The sequence below is a fragment of the Neolamprologus multifasciatus genome, chromosome 19 (assembly GCF_963576455.1).
Source record: "Neolamprologus multifasciatus chromosome 19, fNeoMul1.2, whole genome shotgun sequence".
Lineage (NCBI taxonomy): Eukaryota > Metazoa > Chordata > Actinopteri > Cichliformes > Cichlidae > Neolamprologus > Neolamprologus multifasciatus.
In genome coordinates, this window is record NC_140457.1 from 21,013,689 (window position 1) to 21,040,217 (window position 26,529).

The window sequence follows — 26,529 nt, forward strand, 5'->3', positions numbered from 1 at the left end:
TAAGTCCATGGAGACGTTCACCCTGTTCACTGGGCCAATTCCAAGCTTCCACACGCTCACGCTCTGCTGTGACTGGTCAACACAGTGTTAGCTGTACAATCACCCGACCAATGAAAGAGTCAGACCTTGACAACACTTCAACTACTAAAAAGGACAAATCTGTTCCAAACAGCCCGTTTTATGAAATTGTAGACAATTTGGATTCTTTCACTCCGTCTGTAATAATGAAGCAGCTCAAGGGTCTTTGCATGTTGAACCTCTTTGTTATTATGAGACGTGAGGTTGGCATCAGGACTCGTCCCCTGTCTGGTTTGTTCTTGTCACACCTGTACCAGGTGTGCTGGGCTGATGTAGAACTTGCGATCCTCTTCGAAGATCGAAGTCTCTCCACTCTTTTCAGTCACCAATCTCATGCACTATTGAATCATGTGTCTCTCTGGAATTTCTTGAACTCCAGAGTTGTGAAAACCTTTCAGCCACATGTGCCCGCTTCAGCTTGGAACCTCAGAAACCTGTAAAGGAGAAGACTCACCTGCTCACCTGCCTGCCCACTCTCCACCGATCCACCCTACTGTGGAAACTCGCCTGCTGCTCTAAAGCACCTCCCACTCAAATAAGACCATTTCCAGTTTCCGCAATCCAGTCCACAAATCACGACCTCCGGTTGAACCATTGCTAACTCTGTTCCTCCTCCTCCCCAGACCTCACATGCACGCGCTCAGTCCCACAACTTCCACCACATTAGATATGCTTATTCGCCAACTTCAAAATAAACACTTGATACACACAAACTCCAATCTGAGCGCATTTTCTGAGTCCATGCCAATCCTTAGTATGGCTCAGTGTTTGAGTGTAGAATGCATTGACCGAAGATGAAATGCTTGTAAAAAAGGAAACATATTTCATGATCTAAAAGGTTATTTAGGCTTCCAATCAACAGCAAAGACTACCAAAAAAACATGAAACTGACCAGTGACCTCTTGAAGGCGCCAGTGCATCATTAGTTGTCTAATCACTTATCTTTGTTCTTTGGTCAACTCTGTTTTAAACGTGTTACATAAATACATTTAACCTTTAACCTTTAACCTAACCTAACCCCAGCAAGCTGTCACAAAAAACCACTAAAATCCCTTAAAAAGGAACTGTTTAATATTTCAAGCAATTCTCATGCAGCATGTTGGCACATGAGCGTGTGTGTGAGTGGTAATAAACTCCTTATCTAACTTCTGTTAACCAGCGTAACAACTGGGTCAGTAACACACATTGTTCCATTAATCTTCTCTGCACGTCAGATAATACAGACAGTGTGAGAACAATGATGCTATTAAAAGTGACATAATTTGTGGAAGAAAATGCATGAAAATGATTTGAGAGACAGGGAAATCAAGCGGAGCGTTATGCCTTTTTCTTTCCTTTTCTTAGCCACACAGATGAACCACATTTTTTTTAAATGAATGATGATTGAACTCTGACATTTTTTTATATTTTTTTTAAAATAAATTCATTTTCTAATATTTAACGTGACCAAACATTGTGGCAGGTGTCTCAGAGGGAACGTGGCAAAAGGCTACTGTGCTCTTCAAAGTCGGAGTCGATCATGGAATTGTGGGAAAACTGCTGGAGCTTGAAATTCCATTTTCAAGTCACATCAATCACACTATCAGTGGTCACCATGGAAACAGAATTTCTTTTCCTGTTTTTTAAGCCACGTCTAATCTAAAAGCCTCGAAGACAAAATGAAAGTCAGAATATAAAGATAGAATTTTTCGAATATATAAATATGAGTTTTGTTTTTTTCTGTTTCATCCAGGAATTGCAGCGTGCCTGTTAACGTCTAACAAAGCATATGAACAGAAAAAATACACACTCACTTGATACCTGCAGAGAAACTGACAACAGGGAAGAAGAGTCCGTCTGTGTTGAAATTTTCAAACATGCCCTGGACGGGCTGTCCGTTGATCCTGAAGGATATGCTGGGGGCTCCAAGGTCCAGGCAGCAGCTCACCACGTCCTCTGAGGTCATAATGTGCTGGTTCATGGACGCAACCGCCCGTGGGATACGACCTGATCGGGACACACGAACAAACTGCTATGTGAAATACGACCTAGTGAGTTGTGCTGGCACAAATCACACCTCTACCTCCCTCTCTCACACACACACATACTGTTGGATACACACATTTGCACACAGCGACACAGACTCTGGGCAAGGAGATCGTCCCTGCAGGGCACTGGTTCTGTCTAGACACAACTTGGCTGTAACCCAGGGTTACCGCTCATCTTCTAATGCATTAGTTACTCCAGACACCGGCTTGTCCCACCCACCTGACCAGAGGTGGAGTCCATCAAAGCCGTACGAGTAGAGATCATCACCAACTCCATTACCACCCCAGCCCTCTCCTCCTCCCGGGTAGGGTGCATAGCCTTTTGTGTTCGCCCAGCCGATCCTGAGGTGGGAGGGCTCGCTGGTCACAAAGTGGTCCACCTGGTCGATCATGAGTTCGTAGTACCACTTCTTGTACTGAGCCGAGCCTTCACTCACGCCCAGGAAGATGTTCGGTCTCATGCTGGCAAAGAAGTGCAATGTGACATCACCACCAGAGAGTTACATTTTTAATTACAATATTGTACTTTTTACTTAAAAAAAGCAAATTGCAACATTCCATATAAAGTTATTTAACTACTAAGATAAAAAAACAAGAGATTAAAAAACATGATTTCACAAAAGATCCTCACCAGATTAATAAATTGAAAGTAAGCTTTAGTGGGCTGAGTTATCAGAGAAGCAAGGAGGAGAAAGATAGCAAGATAAATAAATGGCTCTCTAACCTCTGGACATCATTGACCAGCTGGGTTTGCAACAGCAGATCTCTCTTGGGCAGCAAGTGATCGCAGATGAGGTTCTGATTGGTTCGCACAGCTACGCCGTTACACACACACAGTGAACAGAGCACATCTAGTATCTAAAAAAGAAGGTGAAGGAGGTTGGGATAATAAGCAACACCTTCTAATGGAAGACCATAAAAGCACTTAACACTCACTATTAATAACACGTTTACTTCATTTTCCCTATTATACCCCAGATGTGCATCTGCACCTTACTGAAAATGACTAATTATATTTAACTGTCCAGGATGCTGCCGGAGGGACAGTCCCTTTATATGCAACCACTGCATAATTACTCTGCGATTGTTACTGGGTACAAAAACATGTTAAATAATACCCTTTTGATGTTAGCTTAACAAAGCTGTAGAACTAAATGGGCCAGGATGCTCAGCCAAGGGTGACAGCATAGAACACCTACGCTTTAGCATTGACCCTTTTCTCCTGCTTCCACTGCAAAACGGTACAGTCGGGCTGATTTACGACCCAGGCCGGCTCCTGATCTTATTTCACTGTTAAACAGACTGTTTCGTGTTAGGGGCACACGGCTACGAAAAGCTCCAGGAGCTTTCTCAACAAGAAGAACCCCACTCATCTGTACAGTATGTACATCTAATAGCCAGCAGATTGTCAGCTTAGCATGGAGACTGTGGCAAAGAGTGTTGCTCTTTCCAAGTTAGGTACACAAGCACCTGTGAAGTTCACATGTCGTGTGCTTCAACTGTTGAGAGAAATATTAAACACAAAGTTCAAACATAATTTGCAGTTTTTATTTGAATGCTTCGTTCTAGTGCACTTCTTAGCCAGGAGTAATTTGTTGTGCAGCCAGTGAAGACTTCACAAAGTCATAAGACAACTTCAATTGGTTGCATGTTACTGTGACATATTCACCGTACAGACATAAACAAACAAAGAAAACATCACATTATTCCTTTATGCTTTTATTGGGGTTTTAAATTTTTTTCTGGTATTTCAGTGTATTTTATTTGAAATTTTAGTTTAATTATACTTGCCAACAACTACTTACACAAAAAAATGGGGTAACAAGTCAGGTTTCTACAGGGAACAAAGCAATAATTATACTGTAAGTAATTTTAATCAGTCTAAACCGTGGGTAGGCAACTCCAGGCCTCAAGTGGCGGTGTCCTGCAGGTTTTAGATCTCACCCTTGGTCAACACACCTGAATCAAATGATTAGTTCATTACCAGGCCTCTGGAGAACTTCAAGACATGCTGAGGAGGTAATTTAGCCATTTGAATCAGCTGTGTTGGATGAAGGACACATCTAAAACATGCAGGACACCGACACTCGAGGCCAGGAGTTCCCCTACCCCTGCTCTAAACCATATTTTATTATAAAGAAAATGAGACACAAATGCCATTGTAAGTAATTTTAAGTAATTTCTTGGTAATTTTGTGGAAAAACCACCAATATTTCCCCATCTTGCATTATATGTGTGCTGTACATTTTGGTGGGTATGGAGTGGTATAACCTCGCCTAATGTCCCAAGTGTCCTACAGGAAAGTCAACAGTCGCTTTATGTGTGAACAGTGATTGTGAAAGGAAAACAAAATTAGTTAGACTTGGCTCCATCATGATGAAGGTCACATAGACCTGCAAATTTTAAAGGCATTTTTTCTTGTAGTTTCAAATAAAATACACATAAAAATTCAATTTCGTTGCAGTCACGGGCCGTATTATAAAGTGTTACGCTTTTTCTTAACATAAATTGCTGTTCTTTGTATTGCGTAGCTATTTTTCAACATGTGCACAACCCCGATGTGTATTTCACCGTGTAGCAACAACACTTACTGCTTACCTTGTGGTTGCGTCCATGCTTGTACAGCAGCGATATGATGGATTTAATGTGTCCTTTCTGGATGATATTGAGCGCCTCGGGGCTCTCGATTAAAATGCAGTGCAGAACTTCCAGAATCCCTGCACAGCCGCAAAATTCATCAATTACTTAACACTCGCACAAGACACACCAAAGGACACTCGTCAAAGACACATTCTGTGCGCACAGAGCAACAGAAAACCCTGCCGGTACACTCCTTACTGCACATTTAAAAAGTAAAAGCCGCTATTCCCATGATTTCTGCCAACAGTGTCACCTTTCAAAAAAAGACTCCTGTACCTGTTAAAGAATTTTAATAGTTTTGCGATGTTGCACAAAAGCTCTCTCACAGTGCTGTTTCACTGCAGGCTCATGTGTATGTGTCAGAATGCTAATGAGTGTACCTGAAGAAGACTCCAGTCTCTCCAGCTTGCTCACCAGCCAGTCCAGGTTGTTGGAGAACTGTGTGCAGTTGTTGCGGTTTCCTCGGATTAACGCAGCTGCAGGACACGAGGAAAGCGTGCACGAGTCAGCGCATTGCTAATGTGACGTCTTACACAACAGAAAAACAATGTCACGCAAAGGTGAACACTTTGAATTCATGCCCAAAGCCGGTTAAGGAAGACATTGTGCTTTGACACTCTTAAACATATTAGTTTTAGAAGATGCCTTAGAGAGGAGGTGGGACCAGACATAAACATACGAGGATAAACACACCCACATGTATGTCCTAGCATGAAAAAAAACAGGGTCATCCGATGCAGGGAGACAAAGAAGAAAGGAGGGAGGCATCCCAAATCCACTTAGCGCTGCGCTCAACCAGGTGTGTGAAGAAGGGGGAAGGGGAACAGAGAAAGAGAGATGTGACTAGAACACTAATATGAATCAGCAGGTGAAGTCAGTGTAAATAAGAGCGTGAAGGACATCCTTGGAGGGCAGAGAGGGCTTCAGTGTGGCAAGATGAAAGATGAACTCTACATACAGGCTATCTCAGCTTAAGAATGAAACTCATTTCAAACATGACAGGAAGAAAATCGTGCCCGCTCACAATTTTCTGCTCGTAAATGGATCTTTTTATGTGAAAGCTGCTGAAATAACAGTCGAGACAAACATTGTACTCATCAGATGGAAGATGGCAGGATATACAGACAGAGAGGAGGGAAGCAAAAAAAAAAAGCTTTTTCCTGCCAGGTCATTTTACTGAGATACGTCCTATATATGACGGAGCATATGGATGCAGTGCAAGAGGTTATAGTGAATTTGAAAAGGAGGGGTGACGACACTGGGCAGCAGGAACACAGAGAGCAAAACAAAACAGAGAACTGAGAGGACAGAGATGAAAATTGACATTAGGCAGCTAAAAAGAAATGAGGTCAGTGGGAAATACCCAAACACTCTATGTGTGTGTGTGTGTGTGTGTCTGAGATGACTGATGTTGTTGGGTTGATGCCCTGGCATTGGGCCACATGCCACCGAGCCTTTTCTGCAACAATGTGTTTGTCTGTTTTGTTTTGTTTTTGGAGGATTAGAAAAGTTTATGGTTCATGTGTCTTCAGTTCAGTTCAGTTCAATTCAGTTTCATTTATACAGCATCAATTCACAGCAACAGTCACAGAAAGGTGCTTTATACTGTGATGCAAAGAGCCTAAAATTATGAGGAGAAAACCGCTGTGATCAACCACCTGGAGACAGTGGGAAGGAAGAACGCACTTTTAAAGAGGAAGAAACCTCTGGCAGAATCAGGCTCAGTTAGGGCCATCTGTCGCATCCTGTGTGTCAGTGTGCAAATGTGAATCAGAACTTTCACTTTTAAGATTAATTGCAGTTGGCAGTGAGTCTGTGTGTACGTCTGTGTGTCTGTCTGTCTGTGTGTGTATTTGTGTGTGTGCAGTTAAGACCAGCATCTCACCCAGCAGCTCATACAGCAGGTTGAGAATGTCTTTCCAGGCCGCTCCAGCCTCCGAGCCCGCGCACTCCCCAAAATGTGCGGCGCTGTTATAGACGTTCAGTCGGTCAATACAGTTGGACACCAGAGTCAGCATGCCCTAAAAAAGAGGCAGTGACACATGTCACATGACCCACCACATGTCACTGGTATAAGAGCTTCCTCTGATGAAATCTGCCCCCAGTTTTCAGTTAGTGCAATGCAGCTTCATGATGGTCTTATACTGGTTTATTCTACAGACTTGAAATACCTGAGATCTGATATGCTAAATAGAAAGTGTTCCAGTTATTGTGACAAGCTGACCTTCGGGATTAGAATTAAGATAGAAATGTGCTCCTTTAGTCCCCCATAGAAAGGTAAATAAGATTTAAAAATCCTTAAAATATATGTAATTTGCAAAAATCAGTACTCTATGTGTCGATAATCTTCAGATATATTGCAATCAAGTCTCTTATTTTATGGTCTCTCGAAGACATTTTGACACAATTATGCTGTTGCATCCCATAAGATTTAACCTGCTTTTCAGTGGGTGACATCATAGGGTCCCTCAGCGAGGCAGTTGACATTTTATAATTGATGAAAGCAATTTAGAGCCTAGAAGCTTAGCAGTGCGCTCATGCCAGCCTCAGGAAAACTGCTGACACTGTCATATAAAGTGCGTCCAAATACAGGATGCCATTGAAACAAACCACACAGAATCAATTGGTTTCGCTTTTTCACCTCCTTCTGCAAGTTTGCCACTACTGCTAGCTTAATCACACGTGCACTCATTCACTAAAAGTGTCCCAATTGCAACCACGTTGAAATTCTTTTGCTGCTCTGCCTGACTGCCTCGCGAGCTCTCTTTACTAAACCTTCCTTGATGGTTGAACTCACTTCCTGCTTGAAGAGGTTCTGTCTGTTTTTGAGCGAGCGCAGCTTGATCTGCCTTTCTTCGTGCTCCAGCTCGGCATCGGGGAGCTGGAAATAAGTGATGAGGTCATTAAGGGTTTGGAGCACCTCCTCCACGGGCAGAGCGACCAGTGCCCTGTTCTTAACACCCAGACAATCCAGATCTCTGGGAGAAGTAGACAGAAAGAAAAAAAAACTCAATCACACATTTAACACTACTTGCCGTTTCTCAAATTCTCTCATTCATTCGAGGAAACAAACCATTGCTAAAGATACGACGACTGGGAAGCTGAACAGACTTGAGGAGAGGCAGCGATGACTAACACGATGTTTAACCCAACGGTTCATTCATGCTGAAATGCTGATTTCCGCTGGCCTGCTAAAAATAGCTCTAGTCCTATGCATGGGAGCGGTGTGTGTGTGGTGGTGGTGATGGTGGGGGCTGACAGATTCCTGCCCCTAAGTCTGACCCAGGAGACAGCAAGCCCTCTGATAACAAATACAGGCAATGGAAGCATCCACGTATGTGCTTCATAGCTCACCACACAAAGCAGTGATGCCACTGCATTTCTATTTGGAAACATGTGGCTGGTCCACTGAGTGAACTGTATGGGGCACTGGCACCCCACTCAGACAAAACCCACCAGCCCCTCTGTACTTTAGTTACATCATGAGTTATATCACACCTACGAGTCTGTGGGCTTCAAAAATAGCCTTCAGATATAATTTGCCGATGTTGGAATGTCTTTATCATCAGGCGTAATTACGCTAAACCATCATCAACGTGGGTGCTTATGATACTTGTCCCAGTGACAGGACATTTTGCAGATTACCCTAATAAAGTGGCGAAAGACAAATGTGGGCTGCAATTTGGTTTAATTGGCTAATTTGTGCAATCACGTCCCCGTGTGCTGAAGTGAGCAACGGCACCGTTTTGTCAACATGTAGCGTACCTGATGAATCGCTTAAAGAGAAGCGTGGTGTTGCGGATGATGCGCGCGGCGCGGGACTCCTCGTGCTGACAGCGCTGGAGGGTCAATCCGTCATCCATGTGACCTTCGGAATGCAGGCATGCCTTGAGAGGACGCCACGGGGCGAGAAAAGGGCGAGAAACATTGCCATGAGACGATATAAAGAAATGAGTAAAGAAATGAAGGAGGAGAACGCACTGAGCCACAGTGTCTGGGACACAGGTGCTGACACTACAGGCCACCTGGCTGTGTTTACATGCCGCACGCACACCGCTTCTGCAACAGTAGCCAGGAGACGAGGTCTATATTTAGCAGAGGCAGAGATATGAGATGCAAACTAACAGAGGATCATCTTAACTCAATCAACTCATTACTCTCGAAATAATTATCCACTCGAAGGAGTGTGATTTATTTATTAATGCTCCTTGTTTTCTGCATGTGCCTTGCATCTAAAGACAGAGCGGTGTGCGCTCGCGTATGTCGCCACTCACTCTTCTCTTGAGGGGACCCAGACGAGCAGATTTGACATCGGGCGCCTGGTAGGAGAGCCAGAGACACGCGGCCACGTGCATGATGAAGCAGATCGAGTCCCCGTATTTAATCTCAGCCACTCCCATTCCCTCGATGTCGCGCTTGGGGCTCTGCTCCAGCTTCTCCTGCACAGAAGGGAAGGAAAAGAGACCCAGATTTGTTCTTAATCAAACCACGACCAAATATTAGCCGCATCTGCAACTTAAAGCTCTCCGCCCATCACAAGGAAGAAGGCTGTATTTGTTTTGCTTTTAGGATTAGACGTAAATAATGTAAATCAAGTCAGCTGCTTAACATATTCTGCAAGACATGCTTCAGATCCACATTGGAAGGGGGTCAGTAATTGGTTCAGCATCGCTATTCATTTCAAGAAACTCTATTGAACGGAGTAGTTAAACGGTCGCTTCAGTTAGAGTCGGCAAGTTCAGCTAAATTAACCTCAATGGTGTAGTTTTCGCTCGTCTGATAATTCTTGCAATTTTCATTGTCCTTGAAAAAGCTGTGATTTTCCAGCCCAAGGATATTTGGCAGTTCATTCGTAAAAGGTTAATAGGTGATCCTTCATAAAGCCTTCTTGCTGGTGTTTAAATGGGAAAGGGTGTGGCTGATCCTGTATGATGCAGATCACCTTGAGGAACAGTGTGCATGTGTCGGGTGTGTGCATGTGTCCTTACCTTAGAGGCTCTGAAGCAGAAGGCCGTTGCAACGGTGTCAGACCTCTCCCGATCCTGAAGCACCAGCCCCCTGTCCTCCGTTAGAGCCAGGTAGTGACCGGTGGTCAGGTGCCGTAGCCGGAAGGCCTGACCCCAGCGGATGTGGCTCCCGCTCCAGCTGTCAACGCCACAACCGCACATTAATATTAAGCATACACAAAAATGTTCAGTTCACAAACCCAGGGAGATTTGCTAATTAGCTGATCTAAAAAAAAACTGCTGCCAGCTGTTAATTATCTAGTAGATATGAATTGAATCAGTTGGAAACGGATGAAAACATTTTTGTAATTATGCACCTTTTTTTTCTTTTTAGGAAACAGGAAAGTCTAAACAAAACAGCATCAAAAACATGGTAGAAATCAAAGGGGAACGGCAGCAAACACAGAGGGAAAGAGAAAGAGGGGATAAGGCAGAGGCCAAAGTGCATCAGTGAGGAAAGGAGAACAGATAAAATGGAAACAATGAACAAACGACAGAAAAGAAAGGTGGAAAGGACAGCGATGAATTAAACAAAAACAAAGGAGAGAGTTACAGGAAGAAAGGCAACAGATAAGAGATCACATGAAATACAAAACCACCTGATTCGGAGTGGCTCCAGCCTCCACAAGGACCTCGCCTTGGCACCAGCTTTACCCGTCTCATAGTTGACTATCCTGAGGATGAGAGAGAAGCATGAGTGTGTGCGTGGGCAGATGCTTTAACTGTCTAGCTGCCACGGACACTCTCAAGGTCATTCATCCCGGCCCTCTCTCCTCTCATTTGTCACACTGATATTCACAGACAAGATGTTTGACTTTGGCACATAAGCACGCACGGCACACACAGGCTGTTTTTACTCTGCCGACTGCGGCGTCACATCCTTCAAACAGAGACGAGTCCCGATAACTCGCAGCTACGCCGTCTCTCAGTGATATGGGTGACTAGGTCCCAAGATAAAAGAAATCGCTCATCGCCCCCTTGGTGACAGTTTGGAGTGCGTTTGATCTGCCCCAGAAAAATGTGAGACCTCTAAAAAGCACGCTCCATCTGTGAAATATCAAGGAGTAAAAGCCAAAGCTAGAAATTAGAATTAAATCTAATCCTGCCCCCATATTTGCCACGCTCCGGTCTAAAAATAGAAACTGTGTGCACATCGTGTGTATCACAGAAGAAGACGCACACATCTTTTGGCACCTGGCTGAATGTGTACGGGCCCGTGTAGTGCCCGCTGTTTTGACCCACTTCGGGCCAAGTGTGCCATTATTCAGCGCTCTGCCTTATGTGAGTTGGCACCAAGCAGCTATACTGTAGGTAAAAATAACACCGCAGCCATTTTGGCTCCCGTGGGGAGGGGGGCGGGGGTTACACTGGTCACAGAGCGTGGTGGAAACAGAGGGCTGGCAGCTCCATTAGCTTCTCATGCGCTGTGTAACTACTTTACCTCTGCTGCTCTTCACTCTGGTCTGATCCCGGGATTGTAACAACCTCGTCGTGTCCGTGGAACAGCCGCATCACGTGACCACCTAACAGGTAGCCTATTGGAGAAGGACAAAGAAAAGATTTGGCATCTCAGAGATGAAATCAGGAAAAATAGACAATCCATATCACAGAGGTTTAAGTGTTTAACTGCCATATTTAAGTGTTTTACCCATTTTTAAATACAGTTAGAAACATTAAACTCGTTGCAAATTTAGCCACTGTCACCTGGATTTGACTGAATATGCAGAAAATTCAAATTATATGGGCTGCAAAATTCATCACAACACTGTCTTCAAGTATATTTGTCTCTTTTTTTTTACCTGAAGGTATATCAAATGATTATGTAAAGTGTCTACCTTCTTCTATGTTGCTACCAGAGCAGATGGGATGGACGTTCCACAGAGTCTGCATGAAGGAAGCATCCACCTGGATGTTGCCACTTGAGATGGATAAATGCTGCAGGAAAGAGCACATCCAGCTTTCACTTTTGTGTACAACTACAGAAATATGCAAGTGACAGCACTGTGATCTTATGAGCAATCGGCAATGTATCTACATCTTTACGAGCCACATGTTTGATTTGGCAAAACTTTCACATCAGACGCCCTACCTGACGTGACCGCCCCCATTTATGTGAGCTTGGGTTCGACACTAGGAGTGCACTGGCTCGTGACCCTGCAGCTGGGTTTGTAATGCATGATTGTATTGATTCGACTTGAAAAGGATGATGAGTTGTCAGTTGGAGCTTGAAAGTCTATTACCATTGATGCAGAAGAAGACTCCAATTTATCGATGAGCGCTCAGGGATACACAAACAGATTATAATGTAGAGAATATGTGTGTGTGTGGGGTTTCCACAGTGTTTGTGCATCCAAAAAACAAATTTTGTGGCAGCTGTGTCCTGATCATCCTCCTTCCCCAGAGTCTCCTGCAGCCCCCTAGGTGCTTGTGTGTCTCCACATACCACAGTGTGTGTGACAGCTGGGACAGACTACCAGATTGGCATTGCTGACTGTAAGGCGATAGTGGTCATCTGTCCGTGCCCCCAACCGCCGTGGGGCTGTAAGCACCGCCTGGCTGCTGTCACAAACTTCACGGATCATGGAGAACATGTTACCCAGGGTTAGTCCGTGTGCTCAGTGGGCAAAGTTAGTCTAAAAGTGAAAGTTACCCGCTGCTGAAAAAGTTAGAATCATAGCTGCAGAGGAGAGGAATGTTTGGGCGTGACCAGAATGATTAGGTAGGAGCTTGATTTGAAAAGGCACTGGAAGCAAAGAAATCATAATCCCCCCCCAGAGATCAGATGTGATGCAGTGCAGATCAAATTTTGCTTAATGTAATTGTATGCATTTTTGCAGTCATCCGCAGGGGAAAAAAGTTGTTGCTTTTAATGTTAAGCCTCCAGCTGGAGAGAGGTCACGGAGAGAGCTGCAGCATGTGGTAACAGGATTGCTATAATCTGAAATTTTGCCACATCAGGGGAGTAGAATTGATGCGCTCCTACCAAGACCTCTATGTTATGATCACTCAAATGCACGCGCACACACACACATACACACCGGCAAACACTGGACTTACAAGGTATCGCTCTGAGGACACGCTGACGAGGATGAGGTCATCGCCGATGCGTACTTTCTCTCCCTCTGATCTCTGCTTGGAGGCTGGATGGATTGTCCACCAGCAAGCCTCACCTGCAACAGTAAGCGCACGCATACACAAACACATGTTTCTTCTATATTTTTAATCAAACACCACTGCCCAAATACCCCCTGTAATTACTAATATTGTCGCAGTGGGCTGAAAATGAGGACACACGGGTCACCGCAGCAAGATTTTCAAGTGAAATTGAGGCGACTGCTCATCTAGCGTACCACATGATGCGATTAACAAGTGCAAACAGAAGTGGGTCCAGGTATCAGCCTGCCACACATGTGGGTGTTAAATATTCTGCACAGATGAAATCATAGCTGACAACAAGAAGCACAAAGTAAGTGTACACTGCTTCACTGGGATGGGGGGGTATTAACTGAGATTCTGAAAAAACATACAGTGAAATTCACTCGCGAACAAACGAAGAGCGGGAAGATAAAGAGGGGGACTTTCCGACAGCGAAGAGGAGGTTAGATAGATTTAAAGAAGCAGACGGAGGCGGAACAAAGACGGAGAGAGACAGGCGTAGCGACAATGACAAAGGGAATGGAGGAAGATAAAAGGAAACTGCACCGGAGCTTTTATTTACCTGTTGAATCCTCCTGCAGGCCGACATCAAAGGAAAGCTTATCTGTCTGTGACCTTGATGTCTTCAAACAGGCCAGGTACTGTGGTCAACACACACATCAAACCACAAAAGACAGAGCTGTCATACACTTCCTGTGTTGACAAGGGTCATTTTTGATATACCGTGTAAATCAACCGTTAGAATCTGTCGTGATTTGTTTAGCGGGGATTGTTTGAGATCTCTCACCATAGAGCTGAAGGAATGCCGCAGGAGGATGGCGTGTCCGTACAGCAGAGTCTTGTGTCCGCCACTCTGCGCTGCCTATGGAGACGATTCACAAACACATGTACACAAGCGCATAGTTACATGTCAGCTCAGTGTTCTGTCAGAACAACCCCAGTGGTCTCCCTCCAACCGCTTCAATCGAACCTCTGACACTGAACGTTGACCTCATCGACGACTAGGATGACCTCAAGCTGGGGGCACGCATCTCCTGGGGAGGGTTTGCCACCCAGTCTCTCCAATGAACACATGCAATCTGCTCCTGTATCCGTGAGTGAGCAGGATACGGGCTCATCTTTCCAGCACTCCAGCTACAGGAATGTGGGAGGATGCACACTGTAAACTACTGTCAGTCTCTGGATGCAATGTCAGTATTAGCAGACAATGACTCCATCGCCTTGGGGATTGGGTTAAGATGCAGGAGGGGGAACAATTAATATATCTATTGGGAGAAATGCAAAAGGGGGTGGTTTTTTTCTCTTTGGCAATCAACTCCCATGTTACTCACCTTCCTTATGAGCCTCTAGGAAGCATTAAGGTAAGAAAGAGTGTTATTATTCATTATTCAGGCTTCTCCTGAGCCTGTCTGCTTTAGTTGGTACAAATTTAGGGCCACACACAACTGTTACTTATTTAAAGGAATGAAGAAAAAGAAGCTGACAATCTTTTTTTGTGTGTGTTTTACAGTGAAGCCACTGGTAAACAAATATTTTCTACAAGCCAAGCAGGATACTAACTATACAGTATGTATCCAGCAAAGCTGAGTTTACTCAATGCAATTTTACAAAATTGTAGTTACGTAATATCCAAGCGCTATGTGAATCATGGCTCGTTTTTTAAAATTGTAGTGTGCTTCTACATCTTCTTTTGCCGCGTTTCTATTTCTCTCTCTATCCCCCTCAGTTGGCTACTGGGACAATAGCTGGCCTGTGATTTGATGCAGTTGTGTTCTGCAGACTGCAGTACTGGCTTTCAGGCTTCTTCTGTGCTGCTGGTAACTGCTCTAAGCTGGCTGAGGGGCTGAGTCTAATGCAGTGAGGCACGCAGCACTGCAATCACCACATCGGATAAACCCCAAACTCACTTTCCTGTCCCAATGACGGGCTGTGCATGATCAGCAAGAAAAGTTATTTTCTAAATGTAGAGACACATTGCAGCAAAAACGTAATATAACTTAAGCATGTGAAAAGAGCAAAACTGTTAGAACCCCTGGATAAATGAACCATATGGGAGAAAACTTTTGAATGATGCTGTGTCCAACTATAGACCACAAACCGCCGTATCCAGTGCCAGAAATAATAATTATTTGATCCACTGCTGAAACTGCAATTTTGTTCACTTACATAGAAATTAAAAGTCTCAGACTTTCATGATAGAGAGCAATCCAGAAAAAATACAATACTCAAAAGTTATAAATCAGTTTGCATGTCATTTAATATTTGATCTCTTACAATCCAGCCTGCCTCCAACAGACTAGGTGTATGTCCATGTGGCACACAGATTACAATCAATTAATCAATCAATTACAGATATTCTGTTACCTTCACACCAAGCTTGGACAGCTGTTGGTTTGGTTATTCAGAAATAGAAGAAATATAAAATAACTATCAATCGCCCTGAGTCTGGAACTCCATGCAAGATCTTGCCTCATGGGATGAGGATAATCATGAAAAAGGCGGTGTATTAGCCCTACACGGGAGGAGCTTGTTAGTGATCTGAAGGCAATTGGGACCATTGGTAACACACTATAATGGATTGAAATCTGGCAGCACCTGCAACATCCCCACTCAAGAAGGCACACGTACAGGCTTGTCTTAAGTTATGAATTAGGAATCATTTAAGAATCTAAATGATTCAGAAAAGATTGGGAGAAAGTAATGAAGCCAGATGAAACCAAAACGATGCTCTTTGGCACTTTTTCTGCTAAGTTACAGGATGACTTCACTACACTGACAGCCAGGGAAGATGTAGCATAATATATCAGATAAGAACCTCCTTCCTTCAGCCAGAACAGTTAGCATAGGTCTTTCAGCATGACAGTGACCCAAAACACATCACCAAGGTAACAAAGGAGTAGCTAAAGAAGAAGACCATTATGGTTATGGAGTAGCCTAGCCAGTCTTCAGACCTCAGTCCTACAGAAAATCTGTGGAGGAAGCTGAAGCATTAAGACAAATTACTTATTCCACTGAATGACATGCAAATCATTCTTTAATTCATAACTTTATTAAATGTGGGTTTTTTTTCTGGAATTCTGGTTGATATACTGTTTCTCAACATTTAAATGAAACTACTAGAAAAATTGAGAGAAATTATAGATTTCTTTGGAAGCGAGCAAACTTACAAATTCAGCTGGGGATCAAATAATTATTTCCCCCACTGCATTCATTTCAGTGGGTGAGCCTAGAGCAGGTATTCCCCAGTGACCAGTCTTACCACTAGGGGTGGGGGAAAAAAATCGATACTGTGTAGTATCGTGATATTTTGTTTGCTAATAATGTATCGATACAGGGACAGCAGAAATCGATATTTTGTTACAAAAAAAGTTTTTGTGGACTGGAACATGCTCTGACTTCAGAGCATGTTGATCCTTTTTCTGAGCAAGAATCCTGACATTCCTTCACTGTCCAAATGTGTTTAACTTTTTTTATGGCAGCAATAAACATGACAGTTTACTTATTTTAATTTAAGACATGTTTTATTTTAATTAAGTTTAAAACTTTTTTATTTAATGTAAAATTATATTTTGTTTTAATTTACTTCCAAATTCTTCAGTTGCTGAAGGGGCTGCATAGTTTTCATAATTGCATAGTTCAGAATAGCTATAAATGTACCAGATGGTTGCATTCAGTTAAGTTGGACTAGACTGTAATACAAACCGTTCAGTTTGTCAACAATAAAACTGACTGAAATGAGAGAAAGACTGAGTGCAAGACTGTTATTAGATAAAATGAATATTGATAAAGTTTACCTTTATGTACAGAATCTGAATATCGCAAAATATTTAAAAAAAATTGCAATAATATCGTATCGTGCGTTAAGTATTGTGATAATATAGTATCGTGGGATGTATGATGATTCCCACCTCTACTTACCACTCGCCCATTCTGACCAGCAACCCTCCAATATGGGTTAGGATACTTTATATTAGTAAAGACAAATTTGCACATAGTAATTATTAGTGGATACTGAGCTAAATGCGGCCTGGCATTTACACTAGTTGCTGTGTGTTGTCTTTGCAGGTACCTTGTTGTGCCCTTTGTGTCTCTGTGCCTTCCGGCTAAAACCGCTTGAACTGCCTGAACTCAACAACCATTTGCTCCAGCCACTGTCTATTGATGAGCCCATCTGTTCAAAGACATATTGATTTCAGAGCCTCAGCCGAGACATATTCAACCTCCATTTCCCCTTTAATGGCGCTTCCTCCAGTGACATTTCAGCGCAGGCAAGAATGATGAATAGGTAGACAATATCGAAAACAGATAAACGTGAGAGGAGAGAACGCACTCGAGTGACACGGTTCAAATTGCCGATCCAAGAAGTCTAAAAAGTCTCTGGAGTATTTGCTACACGGGTACGTAAAGTGAGACGGGTTACAATATAAATGTTTGCGATAAGTAGATCCAATAGGTGTATGTACACGAGAATTCATCTCAAAAATAAGGTAAATTTGATCTTTGAATTTAGTGTTTATAGTTTTTTTTTATTGATTAAAGGAGGAAAAGAGGTCAAAATACTTCTCTACTCTCAGCCAGCTGGAGGCATCTTTAGAGTCTCAGTGTGACTGACAGTCTGCTCAGACTCGAGCAGGCAATGTTTATTTATTTATTCCTTTTTAAACTAATTGTAAAGTAGGAACCAAAATCAGCAGCTTAACTGACCTAAGTAACATTTCCTGTCATGGCCTCCTAATCTTTTCTGTTTTATCAGTTTTGAACATTTGTTTTAGATGCTTATTTAATGCATCGTAATGTAACATCATATCAGCAGCATATCACCGTGGGCAGCACGGTGGCACGGTGGTTAGCACTGTTGCCTCACAGCAAGAAGGTCCTGAGTTCAGTTTCTATGTGGAGATTGCACATTCTCCCCGTGTTTGCGTGGGTACTCCGACTTCCTCCCACAGTCCAAAGACATGCACTTAGTGGGGGTGGGTTAATTGGCCATAGGTCTCTGTCTCTGTCTATGTGTATGTGTTACCCCGTCTCTCGTCCTAAGACGGCTAGGATAGGCTCCAGCCCCGCCGAAACCCTGAAAAACGATAAGCGAATGGATGAGTGATATCTCGAGCGCTAGTTCACACCTTGTCTATCATTTGTAGTAGAAGTAGTGTTTCTGTTTGCGCTCCTGCTTTGGTTCTTTTGTGTTTCTTTGTCGTGGCATCCTGGCTATCTTCACTTGTATGTTACTTGAATTTCACCTGTTTCAGTTTCCTAATCAGCCCTTAGTGTATAAATAGTCCTGTGTTGCTCTTTGTGGTATTGTATGTTGTCCTTTTCATTTTCTGTGTTTTCCCATGTTGCTATTTCCTGTGTCTTTTTGGAGTTTTCACCTTTCTCTTTTATTTTTTTTTCTCTGGCTTTAAAATAAAGCTCACTTCACTGTTTTCCTCTGTTTGGTCTGAATTTGTGTGAACTGAACTGAAGTATTTCAATGTTCAATTTGGGCTTTCAGTATTACAAAGGCAGTTCACTTCTTAGCAGACTGCATCACCATGGCAACTTATACTGCAGATCTAACCTGATACTGAGTAGGGTATCCTTGAGATTAGGGATCAGCATGTGTGAAATCACCACCTACTGACCAATCAGGAAAATGGTGTCACTACTATTCCAGGATTATCTGCGAGATATTCCTGGAAGGGTGAAGATGGTAAGAGCATCTCAATTCGTTTAATCGAGTCTGAAGTCATTGTCTCTCCTTGATGAGCATCAGTAAGACATTTAGATTCGTCTTCTGTGTTGTAGTTGACCAAATGTTTCCAAAGCACTTCACTCAACAATCTTCCTCTCTCTCTCACACACACACACACACACACACACACTGCTGCTTTGTCTGCAGTAGCTGTGTTGCTTGCTGCTTGCTCTGCCAGTAGATCTGTCCATGTGTGTGATTGGCAAGATGCTGCCAACGCAACCCCATTCATGCGAACGCACTCACAGCTCGATTGGGAAACCCTGGGTTGACTTATTGACTTGATTACCACCTTCCTGTGTCTGCTTAGCCTGACTGCCAGTGTCAGCGCAAGTGAAGCCAGATAACGGAAAAATATTCAGAGTATGTTGAACTTGATTCACAGCACAGAGCCCAGGACAAGATGTGTGTTTATGTTTGCCAGCTAGATACAAATGAGACTTGAGCAGCTAAATTTGGTAGTTTAAAATCTATGGCTCAAACTGTCATCTGGCTGATAGTGAGTCAGTGTGGCTGACAAAACGAATTTGATTGGCTATGAGGAAACAAGTTTGCCTTCTACAGAGATGAGGGACGAACAGAAGGCCAAACAAATTAGCGATAAGGAGACGATGTCTTGATGCCAGACTGAAATGTAAATCGGTGCATAATTCCTTTCCCAAAAGGAGAAGAGAGAGAGAGGCAAGCTAACTCCAGTATTATTTTAAGCCTTTTAAAGGTGCTGATGCAAGAAGGATGGTCAACCATGTTCATTTGAGCTTTAATCTAGCGTTTAATATTTTGGAGCTCCCTTTTTCTCCGCCGCGGCTCACAATTTCCTGCTAACACTGCCCACAGCAGCAGTGGAACCAATGGTCTTGACTCGTGTCATTCTGCCGCACAGACAAGATCCACTCCTGACATCTCCATTTATCTCTGAAGTAAAGCCATTAAATGTGTGCCTTAACAACTAAAGATTTATGGAAATTCTCACCATCCTTAACCACGTGGTATTAAAGGATGAACAGACCAAATCATGCAGAGAGCTTATGAGACTAAATCAATCGTGATGGCTTTCAGTCTCCTTCCAGAAATGTTCGTATCAGATCAGCTGTTTGCATCATGCTATAGCATCTCTCACAGCATACAGCTGCTATGATTAGAAGGAGATGCTGTGACAAATGAGAGCTTATTCTATGCGGAGGGTAGCACAAAACAAATGATGCTGCACTGAGCATTCATCTGAATCCCCCGAAGACAAGACAAATGTTAATCTGACGCTAATCCAACATTGGAGACGCTCCAGTTCTCCAGCAAAAATCAAGTTATATAACAAGTAATTCTTTATGGAAAACCTTATTGGGAAGTCTATATGAAACCCAATCAGGTACTTTGTACCGATTGGGTTTCAATCAGACGGAAATACTAGATTGAAGAAACCAGTTGTACCGTCGTTTCAAAGAAAATTATTTAGGTGTGTAATAAACTATGATTTCTAAAGACAAATTTCACAGGTGACGTGTCGTAAAAGTCAAACCAGAGATCAATGAGGGTAGAAAAGAAAAGCAAATGATGCACTGCAGTGTGCAAAGGGATGAGAGGGGAATGGCATGAGCAGTGAACATACCCACTGATCCAGGCTGCGTGTCTATCACGTGAAAGATGGATTATCCACAGAAAATAGAAGATAAAGATGGTAGAATTATATATCATAGAAATGTAAAAGAGCAGGAAACACACTTGCAGCACAGGAAAGGTTGTACATGAGTGCAGATTACTGAAAAATTTGAAACGTGTTCAGTTCTCCCTACTATACGATCCGCTTTACTTTCACTATGTGGGTACAGGACTGCGCAAAAGTCATTAGCAGCCCTTCATTTCTTTATGTTTCACTAGGTAAACAGGAACTAGGTGCTCTGATTTATTGAAACGTGCAAATATTCAAGGAAATACAGAATATATATGGCAAAAATAGAATTTGTACAACTCTATTTTTAAACTTGAAAGTCAATATTTAATATGACCACCTTTTTTCTTCTCTCTGTCATTTCTTTAAGTAGTCTTCAGGAATTGTTCATACTTCTTGAATGAAATTCAAAGCTCTTTTTTGGATGTTGGCTGCCTTTTGTTTTGTTTTCTGTCAACATGATCCCACACTGCCTCAGTAATGTTGAGGTCCCAGCTCTGGGGAAGCCAATCCATGACAGAGTGTTACACTGTCTGTTTTTCTATCCAGTAATCCTTTTCCTGCATTGGCAGTCTGCTTGGGATCGCTGTCATGCTGAAGAATGAAGCCTTTGCCAATCAGATGTTTTCAACATGGTACTGCACAGTGGATCGAAATCTGATACTCCTTTGCTGCATTCATAATTCTATCAATTTTGACCACACCACCAGCTGAAATGCAGCCTCGTATCATGCCAGAGCCTCCGCCATGTTGGTCGTATACACTCTGTGTTGCTTGCCTCTACTAATCTCCTCTTCCGTATGTAATGAAGAAAATTTGAATCAAAAGTTTAAAATATAGATTCATCACTGATTCGCTATTCATCGCTGTTCTATCCGATATAACTTAAGCCTTTTCCCCCAAGCCGCCCTTTTCGTAATGGCTACTTGACAGCTGGGATTTGGCAAACAGAAATAAAAATTACAAAAAATCTCGCTTGGATGCAAAATATACAGAAACTAGGAGCAGCTCAAGACTTTTGTACAACACTGTAAATACAATCCAAATCTACTGTCGACTGATTTTGCATGTAGGCTTTTAATTGCTATTGTACAAAAGAAAATCGCATTGTTTTCTTAAGTGTTAATCAAATGGGCAAAGGTAAACATAACACATGAAACCTGCAGTAATTTCCCAACATTCAATGGATACATCCTCATCAGTATCATGGGTGCCCAGACCTCTTTGCAGCCAGGGTCCCCAGGCTACTGAAACGGGCCTATTTTGCCCATTAACCTCCTAACAGTTAAGAAAATTCAACTTAGCTGACTGCATTTATTACAGCCGCCTCCTCTGGATATCAGAGCACAGTGAGACACATTAAATGACTCGGGGATGGTTTATGAAGAATCAAAGAGCTTTTGTGTCTATCTTCACTCACCCCTTCGCTGTTCTGTCCGCTCTTAGCCAGCATCTCCTGCAGGGCTCGCACTGACAGGGACTGTTCCAGCACAAAGGTGCAGATGCAAAGGTCTGGGGGAACATACTGTAACCAAATAAAAGCATCTCTGGTTAAAAACAGTCACAGATGAAATATCTCATTTTTCTAGGCAACATTTTATGAACATTTTTAGCATTTTTTTTTCTTTTGAAAAAATAGACATATTTATATTTTATTAGTAAATAAAAATGCAAAATAACTGGTTCTGTACAGGATATATCATCTTTACTGGTAGGTAGTATTTTAGAAAGGCTCAATTATGGGGAATAAATCAATAATTCAAATTTGTGGGTATGTTCTCGCATTCATTTTTTAAAAATATCAAACTATTAATTCATGTTTAGTAAATGACAGCAAAGAAAAAAGGGCAAACTAAGTACTCTTCAGTACAATGTGTTCTCCACCGTGCTCCAAAAGATCCCATCTACAGTGACTCAGCCTTCACCAAAGTGCTAATAATGAAAAGATCACCACTGCAGTTATTCTGCTGTCCATCAACACTGATTCTGATTTAGTGCTTCAGGAATTTGCTCCATAAGCGAAACATCTTCATACAGCCCGGAAAAAAAAGGAAAACAGCTCCCTGAATCTACAGGGATACTCTGATTAGATGCCCCCTCATAAAATCTCTGCTGACTGCTGCATTTTTACCCCCACTTGAACCGAGTTCGTCTTAATTGAGTGGGCGATATTCATTAAAAGGTACTTTAAATTCAGATTAAGCGCTTTCGGGTCAGTCTGTGCTCAGATAAGCCAGGTCTCGGAAAGAGCACCATTAAAAAAATAGGGAAGATGCCAAATCGCTGAACCAGGGCAGTACTGGAAAAGACAGGCGATTCAGAGAAAGGACACGGAAAGCGCCGATGGAGATATTACAGGGCATAAACACGAGATAAATGACACCAACCCAAAACACCCTCTCTGGCCTCCTTCCCAAGTGGTTCATTCACACAGGTAAATCTAACCTCATTTAAAAACTTTCCACAACCCAGTGTTATGCTAAAGTACTCAGAAGGCGAATTGAATCTTAACAATGGCCACTACTGTGTTGAATAGAAAGGCTCCAGGCAAGTCAGGGGGAAAAACAGCCGTGACGTTATAGAAACACGAGGCAGCGTGTTGGAATTCAAAAATAGTTTTTACAGATACACTTCCACTGACACGCTTGCTTAATTTAGACATCACTGATTTGATACTTGTCGAGAGATGGCGAGAATTTAGTTTAATTCGAAGAGTCTTAAAAACTTGCTTTCCAGAAGGAAAAAGAACCACACACACAAATGCACCGAAAGAACCAGATTGAGAAAGTGCATCGCTCGATACTTGATGACATGCTCATTAAAGGTAAAGGGGATATATTTTATATCTCTATCTTAACTAAAGGCGCAGATTACTTCTTGTGTGTGAAAGGAGTTGTTTGTGGTGATGAGCCCACAGTGAACTGGCAGCTAACTCAGAAACTGCAGTTTCCATCAGCCTTTACAGTAGTTTATATGAACTTTATAGACAACTTTACAATGACTGATCTGCAACAAAATCTCTTGTGAAATCCCAAGTCATGGGTTCTGGGTCTGTCGGAGCTTCTTTCAGCACACAACACTCGCAAAATCACAAGATTTTGACTTCCTGTTTAAATACAAGCTAAAACAAATGTCTCTTGGCTAGTTTCACATAAGATAAGATAAGATAAAACTTTATTAATGCCTTGGGTGGGTTCCTCTGGGAAATTCGGTTTCCAAAAGCACAGCACCGACAGAAGTTACAGAGCATGAGCAGAATATTATATATATACACACACACTCATATATAAATAAAATATACGAAGGGGATAAATAGAATAAATAGGAATAAAAATAAAAATACAAGTGAATTGCACATTTAAAGTATTGAGGTCTATTGCACCGTTGACTATTAACAAAAGTATTGCACAAAAGGTATTGCAGAGTGAAGTGAAGAGGCACTACAGCTTAGTTGTTCCCCCCTCCTTTGTCCTCCTGTTTCCCCTCCCTCTCCCCTCCAGAGAGGAGTTAAACAGTCTGATGGCGTGTGGGACAAAGAATAATCGATAGATCTCAATAGTACTGACTAATAAATTATGTGAAAATGTAAATAAAAAATACACTTATATCTTCATTCTTTCATTTCACTTTTCTAAGGAAAATGATGCACTGCACCCTAACCTTGCACATCGCAGATGAAATTATTTGAAAAACATATCAACAGTAGCCAAACCCCATCATCCATTATCGTCATATATAAATATCAAGGACTTCAAAACGAACAGAAAGAATTACAAAGCGTTGGATGGTTAATGTTGACAGATCTGAGTCCACCTTTCAACATAAAAACAAAAAAGTTTTCAAATGTTCAGGAAGTTTATTCCATTCCCTGGCAGCTTTAAAAGAAAAGTCTCTGATTCTGTGTGCAGTGTAAAGTTATGACACGAAGTCTGGGCTGGTGAAACGTCTTTCCTATCTGTTGAGAAGCCGTCCAGCCCTCCTCAAACCTCTCTAGGTGACAACACATGGACCTTTGCCCTCGCCTGGACTAAAACAGGAGGTGGGGAGGGACAGCCTCGAGAAACTGGGGAAATAAAAATCAAAGTGACCTGGAGGGGATGGCGACTATAAAGCCCCGTCAAGGAGACAGTTTTAAGGCAGCTTGGCTGACCAATTGTGTGATGAGAGAACAAGTGTTTTGCGATTGTGGGCGAGGATCGACCGCGTCATTATTTCTGTCTCCAGACAGAAAGGTCAAACAGGGTTAAAGCTGATTGTCCTGAGGATGTGGCTTCATCCGCTTCCATTGTTCTTTAGTTTAATTGGGGGCGGCGCTAAAGCTTTTGGCTGGTAATGAAAAGGAATTTAGAAAAATGAGCTGGTTCCAAACAACAAAGACAAGCATCAAAGCTATAATGGTATGCGGGCACAACTCCATAATATTGAATCTCTGACAAGTGAAAGCTGCTGGTTGTATATCACACCAACGGCTTCTCACGAGCTGATTGATGTTGCCACTTACAATGTGCACGCTTTAAATCAGCCTCGTTGCATCATTTTGGTTCTGTCCCCCATTACTAGACTAGTTCACCGAGGAAACGAAGCTTCCTATTCAGTCATCCACCTCTAAATGGACATCCTGGGCTTTTTTCACAGCTATGTCACTGATCCCAAAGGTGGGGTGATGCCTTTTCATAAAAAAACTACAGGGAATGAAGACAAAGTGCCTGATACGGAGAACATCCATCACACCTGTCAGGTATAATTACCATCCAAAATAGAGTAAAGGCCTAACCTTCCCCTTGAAACACAGATATACTCTTTGTGTGAGCTATGATAGTAAATGTCAGTATTTTGCCAAGTAAAAAACAACTCTTTTCCCTCTTTCTCTGAAAAGTATTTCTGCATTTCTTACATGGTCACTATGTAAGAAACGCACATGCACATAGTGTCTTGAGTGAAATTAGTCAATATTAATGGATTATTATTAAGAGACAATCAATCCAGATGAAGCCTAAGGCCCGTCAACTGTAGCTACAGGGAAACATCAATGCCAGATTAGCAGCAAAGCATCGGCAGCCATGAAAAGGTGAGAAAGAATACACATCCCTGCAGCCGATCAATCTTTATAAATAATCGCTTAACAGGGGGATCACTTAAAAGAAAAAAAAGAAGAGAGTGTGTGCCATGTTGTCGATTAATTACACAAAAAGGCATTATGATGGCACCCCCACTGACAGCAAAGCAAAAGAAATTGCATTTAACTCATTAAAACTTTACACTTATTCAAAGAAACTGCAAACAGGCTGCTCTGCTACAATGAAGCAGCGGGCAATTACAGCTAACAACAGTGCAGCTTATGAAACAATCCATCAATCACGTCCAGGGGCGTAATTTCAGGGAATTATCATCTGACGGTGGGACCTGCGGAGATGCGACGCCGTCCCTGATCCCTTGAAAGCTCATCAAGGAGACTGCGGTGGATGTGAGCTGCTGTGCTGCTTTTTTTTCTGTGCGTGTCTGCTTGGCTTCTCTGATTGTTTGCTCAACCCAAACATGAACGGACTAAGTGGATGTTTGGTTTCCATGGAGTTTTTTTTATAGATGAACGCTTCCTTTCATCCGGTACACGCTTCTGAAAACTGCTTCATGTCACATTGGTCCATTTTTTTTATTTGCATCTTAACACACACAAGTGTGTGAACATAAAGATATAGAAACATCTCACACTGATGACATGCATTGTTGTGCTGCCAGTTCAGATCTGAGAGACTAAAACTGTGCAACAGTAGAGCCAGTGTTGCCTACCTTTGCCTCAGATGTGGGCTCCAGGTAACACAGTCGATTGCCGAGCCCCTCGGCGGCCAAGCAGAACTTGCGATTCTCCTTCTGGATGCAAGCCACACACTGGAGCACCACTTCATCATCCTGTCAAAACAAAACAGACTTCAGTTTGTGTCTGCGCATGCAAGCATAGACGCTGTCAGTGTGTGTGCATGTGTGTGTGTGCGAGTTCATCCACACACATGCCCATCCTTGTGCATTGATCGGAGGAAACTCTCAAACCACCATGGCCTGAGAAGTGCTCCTTCTTCTCCCCTGAACCTCGACACCAACCACAGCTTCATACAGCTGTTCATCAGAATAAGAGAAGCAAACTAGAAGTATAAGCAAAAGCGAGCCTAACCTTAAACCTTTGAAGCTTTGCTTAAGTTACAGTGATGATCATCTTTTGACAAT

General features: G+C 42.5%; 1 protein-coding gene across 17 annotated transcripts in view; it reads right to left on the reverse strand.

Moving 5' to 3' along the window:
* LOC146496551 (ryanodine receptor 3) overlaps positions 1 to 26,529 on the reverse strand; it is a 114,785-nt gene that overhangs the window by 62,031 nt on the left and 26,225 nt on the right. For 13 of the 17 annotated variants that reach the window (XM_085143654.1, XM_085143649.1, XM_085143661.1 and 10 more), the window contains exons 2-20: positions 26,098 to 26,217; positions 21,731 to 21,835; positions 14,239 to 14,253; positions 13,695 to 13,769; positions 13,470 to 13,548; positions 12,809 to 12,921; positions 11,587 to 11,686; positions 11,193 to 11,286; positions 10,351 to 10,425; positions 9,734 to 9,890; positions 9,020 to 9,184; positions 8,511 to 8,632; positions 7,543 to 7,723; positions 6,631 to 6,766; positions 5,126 to 5,221; positions 4,704 to 4,822; positions 2,830 to 2,963; positions 2,326 to 2,567; positions 1,872 to 2,064 (exon numbers count right to left, since the gene is read on the reverse strand). In XM_085143654.1, the coding sequence (XP_084999780.1) occupies positions 1,872 to 2,064; positions 2,326 to 2,567; positions 2,830 to 2,963; positions 4,704 to 4,822; positions 5,126 to 5,221; positions 6,631 to 6,766; positions 7,543 to 7,723; positions 8,511 to 8,632; positions 9,020 to 9,184; positions 9,734 to 9,890; positions 10,351 to 10,425; positions 11,193 to 11,286; positions 11,587 to 11,686; positions 12,809 to 12,921; positions 13,470 to 13,548; positions 13,695 to 13,769; positions 14,239 to 14,253; positions 21,731 to 21,835; positions 26,098 to 26,217 (2,321 nt within the window). Of the gene's footprint in view, positions 1 to 1,871; positions 2,065 to 2,325; positions 2,568 to 2,829; positions 2,964 to 4,703; positions 4,823 to 5,125; positions 5,222 to 6,630; positions 6,767 to 7,542; positions 7,724 to 8,510; positions 8,633 to 9,019; positions 9,185 to 9,733; positions 9,891 to 10,350; positions 10,426 to 11,192; positions 11,287 to 11,586; positions 11,687 to 12,808; positions 12,922 to 13,469; positions 13,549 to 13,694; positions 13,770 to 13,877; positions 21,653 to 21,730; positions 21,836 to 26,097; positions 26,218 to 26,529 lie in introns of those variants that run through there. The other 4 variants (XM_085143662.1, XM_085143650.1, XM_085143652.1 and 1 more) reach the window with 2 other exon arrangements.